This window comes from Panicum virgatum, chromosome 5K, assembly GCF_016808335.1.
Source record: "Panicum virgatum strain AP13 chromosome 5K, P.virgatum_v5, whole genome shotgun sequence".
Lineage (NCBI taxonomy): Eukaryota > Viridiplantae > Streptophyta > Magnoliopsida > Poales > Poaceae > Panicum > Panicum virgatum.
The window spans coordinates 20,771,039-20,782,024 of record NC_053140.1 but is presented as its reverse complement, the minus strand read 5'-3'; the positions used below and the strand labels follow the sequence as shown (position 1 = coordinate 20,782,024).

The window sequence follows — 10,986 nt, the reverse complement described above, 5'->3', positions numbered from 1 at the left end:
TATAGAAAAGTGCATAGGACCAATCAAATGTTTAGCGGATTCTACTTTTCTAGTTTCAATGCATATGCATTTATTGAGGACCTAGAAAATAAAAAAAACAACGGTCTTTAATCACAATTGTTATAGTAATTAGGGGCAATAAGATCATTTCTTAAGATGGATAATATGTCTGAAATTTTCTAAATGAACATTATTTTTAGAATGGAGTAAGTACACTTTTATGATAGGCAATATGCACATCGATTTACATATGTGGTGACTCCACTGAGCTCTATATATGTGATATTCTCTTGAAAACATTCATAAGATTAGGATGCGCATGAATGTTTATTATTGGGATGAGAATCTGCGTTCATATTTGTTATTTTTTTTTGCGAGTTTAAGTACATGAAAAATCACCGCAACTTGACTATACTAAAAGTAGCTGTAACGGAACCATTGACCATACTTTTCTTAATCCGCGGCGTAAGTTCGGGCTTGTGGTATTATTTATTAATTGGAACGTTGGGTGAATAAACAAACCGTTTATATGTCACTAATGTGGGACACGAGCATACCCTTGAACGAAGTTTAAAAGATTTCTGCATATTTGAATTCCCACAAAGAATCCAGGTAAATAATTAGGCTTTAGATATTTTAAGAATATCGACAACTCAAGGGTTGCGTGCGATTCTCAGTTTAAAACATCACAAGTGTACAATTTTTTGTACTGGTCCTACTTTTCCCAGCACATGAGAAGACTTTTAATGGTTACATTAATGTTGTAGTGCTTCTCACTTATTTTGGGCATAAAAAATGGAAGACTTTTATTGCACTTCCTGGTGGTATTTCTTGGTCCCAAACAGTTAATCATATGATCATGATGATATTAACTGTTGATGAGTTATGAAACTATTCGGAGCCTACCCACACCATATATGAAATTGTACATAGAACACCATTTCATTTCCTAATTATGTTTTAGTACGTAGCTATTTTTTTTAAGATTGCAGTATAACTCAGACACTCACAACACACGCACACTCATCCTTATGAATGCACGTACGCAAATCCTACCATTATGAGCATCTCCTCAAAGACTGAGCCGGCAAATCCTCAAAATTGATGAAGTCACCACAGATATCTCGCTGTCGATGAGAACATAACCTACCACTAAAAGCACAAAGCCGTTAAATTCTAGAAATTTCGCTTCCATGGGGAATCAAACTTAGAACCTGAGGTAACCACTAGTACAAAATCTCCCCTCCATTAGGATTGGCCTAACATGATCAATTGTTACTAAGGACCGGTACGTGTCAACAAAGAGTCTGAACATCAGATCGTGCTGAGAACGCATGAATCGAAAGCAGAGAAACATGAACGATTGCATGAAAGGGAAATGAATTATATTAGTGGAAAAATAATGTCATTTTGTCACCTCATGCATTCTTATCTCTACATATCTAGGATAAGTGCTCATATTTTTCTAAATGTGTTATGGCCTTCAACAATATCAGGGTTCTGCTGGGTCTAGTTTCCTGGAGGCTTCATGGTGGGTTGCGGGTAGAGTGTGTTTCGTAAAAAAAAAAAGTAGACCAAGTCCAAAAAACCACCCTGATACTTCCCAATACCATAACTCAACAAATTAACCCTATGTTTAATTATGACTACAGCCCATCCGAATATTTTTGCCCAACACACACCCGAATTTTGGACCAATGATGCATCCAATCCAACGGTCATGATCCATCTTCGGCTCACCATGAAAGCTTTCTTCTCCTCCTTCGACGAGCCTCTTCTTTCCACCCGTAGTACACCCTGCTTGCCGGGGCACCAGCGATGAAAGTGAGTATTTTGTTTCATGTAAAACAGTTCGACAACTAAATGATGCATTTTAAATTTCTCACTCTGTCATAGACGCCTATTTATACTGCGCTGAAAGAGAAGATGTTGGAGTTTCACCTTGTTAACGCATCCATGCTTTGATGTGAACTGTTCTGAACTGTGAAGAGCTGCAGGAAACAGCTGTTCCATTCTCTAATTTACCGTGCTGCATTCACATAATTAGTTTTTTTTTCCTCTCATGAGGTGATTTCAACTGAATTAGCAGACAACGTCCCCGAATCCCAAGGTCCAAAGCCAAATAGCAACGGCCGCAGCACCAACCTACCACTCGTAATGCCACCAAAAGCACATGCGTTTTGCAGGTAACACTTCTAGGGTGTCTTGCTGTCCAGCCTTACAAATACTGTACAAATACAGCTCGCCACAAACTGACAGAAACAGCGACGCCACGCCCTGCTTGCTCCTACAGTCCCCCCGCACGCACCACGCCACCACGCTCGCTCCTCCTTTGTTGTTTTCTCAAGGGACTACTTAATTGTTCATCACATTGAGGGGAAGGGAGGGGAGGGTGGTTCTGCTTTCTAGTACCCGACCACCTGCACACTGCACTTGCATCTGCCTCCCTGAAAGCCTCCCCGCCGGCTGCTGCGACTGCGAACCCACCTACATTTGCTGAAGCCCGGTGGCCTGTGTACCTGTGATTCGCCGTACGCCGCGTGCGTGTGGTAATACCTCGCCCTCTTGCCCATTTAGTCCCTGAAATTACTCTCGTTTTTTCTTTTTTGGGTTCTACCTGCAAGCCCATTGCGTGCTGAAGACTGAAGTCTTTGGGATTTTCTCTGTTCTTCAGTGGGGTATTCAAGAAATGCTCGGAGTTCCATTCCCCGGCTGAAATTTCTGGAAGGGTTTAAGGTAGAGTTCTTCTCCATGATCTCAGTTTCCCAAATGTCTCATTTTTTATCTTCTTCTGTTCTTGATTTTCTTCTCCACTTGGTTTCAGTTTTTTCCCCTGCTCTTCTTAGCTGCTACTCCCTCCTAAGCGTTTCTCTATTTCTTTTCCATTTAAAATTAGCCGTTTCTTGGAGTAACAAATGAATATGCGGTTGAGCGGAAGGTTGGCGCTTTGCGTTTTCGAATTAATTGAGAGCTGCGGCCAATAGATCTGAGCGGAAGGAGACATTTTGGTGTGGGTGGTGTGGACCTATTTCAAACCCGGGGGCAGTTTCTTTCGGTCTGGGAGTGTTCCCTGATTCTTTCTGAAAAAGTTTTGAATTTGTACCTTTTGTTCCTTACCTTGCTGGTGTTGTCGAGGTGGCAAATCGTTGGGGTTGCTATCCCCATCTTGGTAGTGAAGTAACATCTTCATCCTTTTTTTTTCTATATGCAAATTTCTATTTTCTGATGCGAGCTCTGGATCTGATTGAACCATAGACGACCAGTCTTACACTCTTACTTCCCTTTGACTTCCCTCTCTGCTTGCCAGTGTTTTTAGAATTTTTTCTATACCCAGAGTCCTAGACCGCAAATGGTTTCAATCTTATTGAACAATTTGTTTCATCAAAAATGAACTTTTCTTTGATATTTTACTCTAGCAAGGTGTCTAATTGACTGATTATGGATAGAACAAGAAAAGGACATTCTGCAGCTTCCATAAATAGTATTTAAGTGTTGCAAGAACAAGCACTGTTTGCAATCAGTGAAGTTCTTCCCCCATTTTCCTGCTTGCTACTAACATATCCATTGACCAGAGCATAAGCAGAATTCTGGCCTGAGAGATAGAGAAGATGGCAGACACTGAAGCTGCCACGGACCTAGGCAGTTCACGGAGATCACAAGATGACACCGCAACATTAATCCCACACAGTGGCAACTTGGAAGAATCAAGCCGGAGGGGTGTGAAGACAACCAGGTTCAAAGATGATGATGAGGTTTTGGAGATCACTCTTGATGTACAGTGTGATTCGGTGGCAATAGAAGATGTCAGAGCAGTTGATGATGGTGGCTCAGGGCATGGTGGTGGGTTTGACGGCCTGTCACTAGTGTCACCTTCCTCATCAAGGAGCGGCAAACTCGCATCAAAGCTAAGGCAGGTAACAAACGGGCTAAAGCTGAAGAACTCAAGCAATAAGGCACAACAGACACAGTTGGGAAAGAACACGAGGAAGAGATTGGACAGAAGCAAGAGTGGTGCTGCTGTGGCATTGAAGGGCCTGCAGTTTGTAACTGCGAAAGTTGGCCAAGATGGTTGGGCTGCAGTGGAGAAGCGCTTCAATCAGTTACAGGTCGATGGCGTCCTGCTACGTTCAAGATTTGGGAAATGCATTGGTAATTTCAGCAGCTGTAGTTAATTTGTATTCTACTTACAGTTATTTGTAGAATACCAATATAAGCATTGCTTCGGATTGTGCAGGGATGGAAGGATCTGATGAGTTTGCAGGGCAAGTGTTCGACTCATTGGCAAGGAAGAGAGGGATAGTGAATCAGGTGCTGACTAAGAATGAGCTGAAAGATTTCTGGGAGCAACTCAGCGATCAGGGGTTTGACAACCGTCTCCGGACATTCTTTGACATGTTAGTAATTTTAATGAAAATCTTTCAGTCTTGGCATGGTTTCCTTTATACATATAATACTGAATATGGTAGTTTTCCAAATCCAATTCTACATGAAAACAATTGCTCTTCTAGCACGTAATCTCAGAAAAATAAAATCAAACAAAGCTATTGTACGTAACTTGTAGCAATTGTTTGTTCAACAGTTCCACAATTAGTGTGTGTTGTTTCCTCTGCCTAGGGTTGATAAGAATGCTGATGGAAGGATCACAGCAGAGGAGGTTAAGGAGGTCAGTTAGTCCAAGAGTTATGTGATTTGTTTGTACATTTTTAGATTTTAAGAAAGTGCTAATATGCCTTTTGCCCTTTTCAGATTATTACCCTTAGTGCATCAGCAAACAAACTTTCCAAGCTGAAGGAACGAGCTGATGAGTACACAGCGCTCATCATGGAAGAACTTGACCCTACTAACCTCGGATACATAGAGGTCTGTCCAATATTACTCATAAACACAACAATTCTGGCGCATTTCATGTACTAACTTACGTTAAACAATTAACAGCTTGAGGATCTGGAGGCACTTTTGCTGCAGTCACCATCTCAAGCTGCTGCAAGATCAAGTACAACACATAGCTCAAAGCTTAGCAAAGCTCTTAGCATGAGGCTTGCTACAAACAAGGACACAAATCAATTTTACCACTACTGGCAAGAGTTCTTGTACTTCCTTGAGGAGAACTGGAAGCGTATTTGGGTTATGACTCTCTGGCTCTCAATCTGCATTGCCCTCTTCATTTGGAAGTTTATCCAATACCGTAATCGAGCTGTATTCGACATTATGGGTTATTGTGTGACAACTGCAAAAGGTGCTGCAGAGACTCTCAAATTCAATATGGCCCTGGTTCTTTTTCCTGTTTGCCGAAATACAATAACTTGGATTCGGTCCAAGACAAAGATCGGAGCCGTTGTGCCCTTCAATGATAACATAAACTTTCATAAGGTAAAACATGTGAACTCAGCTAGTTTTGACCACAACGATGAATCTTTCCAGTGGAGCTATCCATTCCCTTCCAACATAACCCTTATTTATCCTAAAGGACAAACCAAAATGAACTGTTAACCTTCCAATCCGATAGATAATTCTGCATTGAACATGCTATGAGTAAGATGGAAATTACATGATACAAAATTTGTGCAGGTAATAGCAGCAGGTGTTGCAGTAGGTGTTGCTTTGCATGCAGGTGCTCACCTGACATGTGATTTTCCTCGGCTGCTCCATGCAAGTGATGCTGCTTATGAACCTATGAAGCCTTTCTTTGGGGACAAAAGACCACCAAATTACTGGTGGTTTGTAAAGGGAACTGAAGGGTGGACAGGTGTGGTCATGGTTGTACTTATGACTATAGCTTTTGTATTAGCCCAACCATGGTTTAGACGTGACAGGCTCAAGGATTCTAATCCCCTCAAGAAAATGACTGGCTTCAATGCCTTCTGGTTTACCCACCACTTGTTCGTTATTGTATATGCACTGCTCATCGTCCATGGAATCTGCTTATATCTAAGCAGGAAATGGTACAAGAAAACGGTAAACATCTGTATCCTGTTGGTAATACAACACCTATTTTCTGAAAGTTAATACTTACAGAGCATTTCTATCATTGACAGACTTGGATGTACCTTGCTGTTCCTGTGCTCTTGTATGTAAGTGAGCGCATTCTTCGGCTATTTAGGAGCCATGATGCAGTTAGGATTCAGAAGGTACCTTAAATTATGACCCTAGTTTTGCCTTGTTTATCTTTTTCAACTTGAATATGACCACAACTAAGCATCGTTAATTCTTCATTTGGTGTGAGGTGTGGTTGTACACCCCTACCATCGGTTTTCACTCCTCAAACAGAATTTGAGTGCATATTTTGTTCATGCTACAAAAAACTACTTCCTCCATAGTATTTTCATTTTCCTTATTACGAGAACTCATTTACTAAGTGTTTTTTTCCTTTGTATCTTTTAACTTTGCTCCCTCTCAATAGGTTGCTGTATATCCGGGGAATGTCTTGGCTCTCTATATGTCCAAACCACCTGGTTTCAGATATCGGAGTGGACAGTATATCTTTATAAACTGCCGTGCCGTGTCCCCGTATGAATGGTAGACACATTACACCCATTCTTGATGAAAAGGTTCCTTGACTATACGATCAGCAGAACAGAGAAGACTAAAGTGCATAATCTGTTTCTCTTGCAGGCACCCATTTTCTATCACTTCAGCACCAGGAGACGATTATCTTAGTGTTCACATTCGCACAAGGGGCGATTGGACTTCACGGCTTAGGACTGTCTTCTCTGAGGTAAATTGGCTCCTTAATTTTTTACTGGTGCAACAAGACTTAATCTCCTATTTTCAAAAAAAAAGATTTAATCTCCTAGATATTTGTGAAAAAAAAATCTACTCCCTCAATGAGATACTGGAACAAGGCAAACTCCTAAATATGGGAAAAACTGTGACTTGTGAAGTCTGTTCTTGTTATACCAATGCAATTATTTTATATAATGGAACTGATAATTACCGTAAATTTCAACCAGGCATGCCGACCTCCAACTGACGGAGAAAGTGGACTCCTTCGAGCTGACCTTTCCAAGGGGATTTCTGAAAGCAACGCCAGGTAGAATTTCTTTGAATTGTTTCCAAAATGTTGTACAGTACAATATATGTTTCTTACATTTATCTTATCGTAATTTTGACATGCTCTAGATTCCCAAAACTTCTTATTGATGGACCATATGGTGCTCCGGCGCAAGATTACCGGGAATATGATGTACTACTGCTCATTGGACTAGGCATTGGAGCCACTCCGCTGATTAGCATTGTGAAGGATGTGCTTAACCACATTCAACAGGGGGGATATGTTGCAGGCACAGAGCCTGAGGGCAGTGGAAAGACAAAGAAGAGACCGTTCATGACAAAGAGGGCCTACTTTTACTGGGTGACGAGAGAAGAGGGATCCTTTGAATGGTTCCGAGGGGTCATGAACGAGGTGGCTGAGAAGGACAAGGATGGAGTGATTGAGCTCCACAACCATTGCTCGAGTGTCTACGAGGAAGGGGATGCACGTTCTGCACTCATTGTCATGCTGCAAGAGCTCCAACATGCAAAGAAGGGAGTGGATATCTTGTCTGGAACTAGCGTCAAAACACATTTTGCACGGCCTAACTGGCGAAGTGTCTTCAAACATGTTGCAGTGAACCATGAGAACCAACGCGTCGGTATGTCATCTTTCCATCTTGTCAAAGCAGGTGTACGAAATGTCAATTGACTTCATCTCCTAGACTCCTACTAACATTAAAACTTTACGTTCAGGAGTTTTCTACTGTGGGGAGCCTGTGCTGGTGCCGCAGCTACGGCAGCTGTCAGCTGATTTCACCCACAAGACAAATACAAAGTTTGAGTTTCACAAGGAGAACTTCTAATGGTGTAATCCCAGAAGCATGTGGGTATGGTCTCCTAGTTCTTTGCTCTTCAGGATGTGAATTATAAGGGTTGTAATGTATATACAGGTAGAGAAATAAAATGACAGGAGTTGCCCTGTAGATGTCAAAAGTGGAGGATGGACCCTTCTTTCTTTTTTGGCAGGAATGCTGTGTTCATCCATGTTTACTGCCACTGGAAGAAGCCATGGAGTGAATATTAATGTTGTAGCCTAAATAGATAAACTACCTTTATATTTAAAAGTTGCGAGCATGTAACATTAAACTTAAGATACACGATGACCTGATATTACATTCTGTCTTGCATTTGTTGCTTCTGTATTTCGATGCATTTGCCTTGATGGCTCTTCGTGCATTTCTTATGCTATGTAAAAATCATATCTTGTGATATATGGTTTTTCTGTACTATATAAATAATAAATCTGAAAAGGTTGATCCTTGTACTGACATTATTAAGAGGAGCATATCTGCCAGTTCATCGGTGTACCTGGACACCTGGTGCTTTGGGTTTGTTGTGGAAAACAGAAGCTGGAAGGTCGGGAAGGGCCTTTCATCGGTGTACCTGGACACCTGGTGATTTGGGTTTGTTGTGGGGGTCCTTTTTCGTGGCTCAACGAGAGGGTTGCTCGCAAACTGTCGGCGACGCAGTGCCAACTGAAGCTGTCCCTTTTGAAAAACAAACTGAAGCAAGCTGCTCCTGATGCCGTAGTAGCAGATAATCAGGTCAACTGGTCAAGCAACATCGTCACTCCTTACTCAGCCTTTTTTTCATTTTTATATTAAAAAAATTAAAATTTCAAAAATATATGGTCATTTCTAGAAATTTCAAAACTGGGCCCCTGTCGCCCAGGCATGAGGCGGCAGGCCTTTTTTGTAAAAAAAATTTACAAACCGGTCCTCGGTCTCGGCGGCGCGGGGACTCGGGGGGGGGGGGGGGCGAGCAACGGGCGACAGGGGGCCTATCGCCCCTCCCTCAGGCGACAGGGTCCTCCCCCTTTATATAACTCTCACCCCCATTCCCTCCTCATTTGAGCCTAAAAATTCTAGCAAAAATCCAGAAAAAAGAGAGGGGTGAGGAGAAGGAAAGCGGCGAAGCCCTGCCGGATTGCGCACTTGTGATCTGCAGGTAATTATATTTAACTTATGTATTTTTCCATTGATATTGTAGAGTAATTAAATTTAATTAGTGCTATAGTAGAACCAATTTAAGTAGGAGTTTAAGGATACACGTTTATTATTACAATTACAGTACTATTAGAGACGTGTTTATAAATTAATTATGATTTAGAATAGAATTTCGCATATGCAGTATATAATTTGAGTGTCATCACATAGTTATGAATACTTAAATATTGTAGTTGAAATCCATACTTAGTTTTTACGGATTATTGAATAAGGTAGTGAAGTAAAGAGTATAACTCGATAAGTATTCTGTGATATACAGATATGTCGAGCAAGATGTATTTTCAAGTATTTTTTGGTGGCTACAATCTTTTGTATGGGACAAATGGAGTAGACATTTCTGCCTTTAAGTGCACATCTAGCGCCATAGATAAACCTCTGGAGAGGAGTTTTGGTTCCATATATAAGTAGCTGCAGCGTGAGTTCCGTGTTGATCTGGAGACACATGTGATGACCGTCCATTCTCTTGTTAATTGGGAAGTAGAAAGTGATTTATGGGAATTGATGATGATACACAGCAATGATGACTGGCAGAAGTACATGCAAGCAGCTCTAGAGCGTGGATGGCCTCTGGCCATTCTTGTTCAAACTCGGGAGAAGACACAAAATGAAATCCAACATGGTGCATATCAAGCAACTCCGAGTATTCGAAGAGAGACCAACTATGTTGAGCAAGATGAGTCAGAAGAAATAGAGAACAAAAACATCGGACCACAGGGCCTTGCTGATGAGGGAGAGAGGATACATAGCATCGTGGACGAGATGGAGGCAGAAGACCAAGCCGCAATGGAGATGGAAGAATACGAGGGCTCATCTGATGACGAGCAGTACTCATTGCCAAAAGAGTGGAAGGAGCATGGTTTTGACAATCATGTCGTAGAAGACGTACGAAATCAGGTGTGGGAGTACAGAGGGAATGATGTAGTGCAAGGTGCAACATATCCAAACATTGAAGCCGTAAAAGATGCTGTGAGACTATGGGCAATATCATTGAAGCGAGAATTTAGAGTCGTGAAGTCTGGCAGTAAAGAATATGAGGTAAAGTGTGTGAATGATGGATGTCCATGGCGAGTACATGCATTCAAGGGAAAATGGAAGTCGAACTGGAAATGTTCCATTGTGACAGATCACACTTGTTTGATGTCAGAAGTTCAGCCCTCGCATCACAATATATCATGCGACTTTGTTGCAAAGCAAATATATGTGTTGATTATGGACAACCTAAATTATGGGCCAAAAATGATTGTTCGACACATTGAGCAGACTTATCAGTACACCATTAGTTATTTGAAGGCATGGCGGGCTAAACAAAAGGTGTTCGAGATGCGGTTCGGCACATACGAGGCATCATATGATAACCTACCTCGTATGTTATCCCAGGTTACTGCTAGAATCCTGGAAACTTTTATGACACATACCTCGTACCAGCCGTGACTAGGGGGAAAGCATTCTGCAACGAGCCTTCTTTTGCCTAGGTGACTGTGTTAGAGCATTTCAGTGTTGTCTTCCGGTGATCTGTATTGATGGCGTATTTCTGACTGGAAGGTATAAAGGTCAGATACTCACCGCAATCGGGGTAGATTGCAACAACCAAATAGTTCCGCTCGCATTTGCATTTGTTGAGAATGAGAACTTAGACAGTTGGTATTGGTTCCTTGAACGAGTGAAGGTTCATGTTGTTGCTGCATGTCCAGATGTGTGCCTTATTAGTGATAGGCATGCAGGTTTGCTACAATCAATAATGAAATTGCAACGCGGAACTGCGACAACGCCTCCATTATGGCCCGATGTCCACAACAGGTGGTGCATTAGGAATATGGGTGCAAACTTCTATGACCACTTCAAGAACAAGGATCTTAAGAATATGTTTAAGAGGTTGTGCATCCAAAATCAACAGAGAAAATTCAATGCTTTATGGTAGATGCTTGATCAATTGACTGCAGAGCAAGTG

The 10,986-nt window shown here is 41.6% G+C and overlaps 1 protein-coding gene across 3 annotated transcripts; it reads left to right on the top strand.

The window, feature by feature from the left end:
- The first annotated feature begins 2,259 nt into the window (after window positions 1-2,259).
- Window positions 2,260-8,174, top strand: LOC120706888 (respiratory burst oxidase homolog protein B-like). 3 transcript variants are annotated; one of them, XM_039991639.1, is made up of 14 exons: window positions 2,260-2,549; window positions 2,675-2,736; window positions 3,573-4,149; window positions 4,235-4,394; window positions 4,615-4,663; window positions 4,747-4,860; window positions 4,936-5,370; window positions 5,569-5,955; window positions 6,036-6,128; window positions 6,401-6,516; window positions 6,613-6,715; window positions 6,951-7,030; window positions 7,120-7,631; window positions 7,726-8,174. In XM_039991639.1, the coding sequence occupies exons 3-14, from the start codon at window positions 3,609-3,611 to the stop codon at window positions 7,833-7,835; spliced, it is 2,700 nt and encodes an 899-aa protein (XP_039847573.1). In that variant the 5' UTR covers window positions 2,260-2,549; window positions 2,675-2,736; window positions 3,573-3,608; the 3' UTR covers window positions 7,836-8,174. The 3 variants fall into 3 exon arrangements, with proteins under 3 accessions (XP_039847573.1, XP_039847574.1, XP_039847575.1); XM_039991640.1 differs by having other exon boundaries at window positions 2,370-2,549; window positions 3,584-4,149; XM_039991641.1 differs by lacking the exon at window positions 2,675-2,736 and having other exon boundaries at window positions 2,370-2,549.
- The last annotated feature ends 2,812 nt before the right edge of the window (window positions 8,175-10,986 follow it).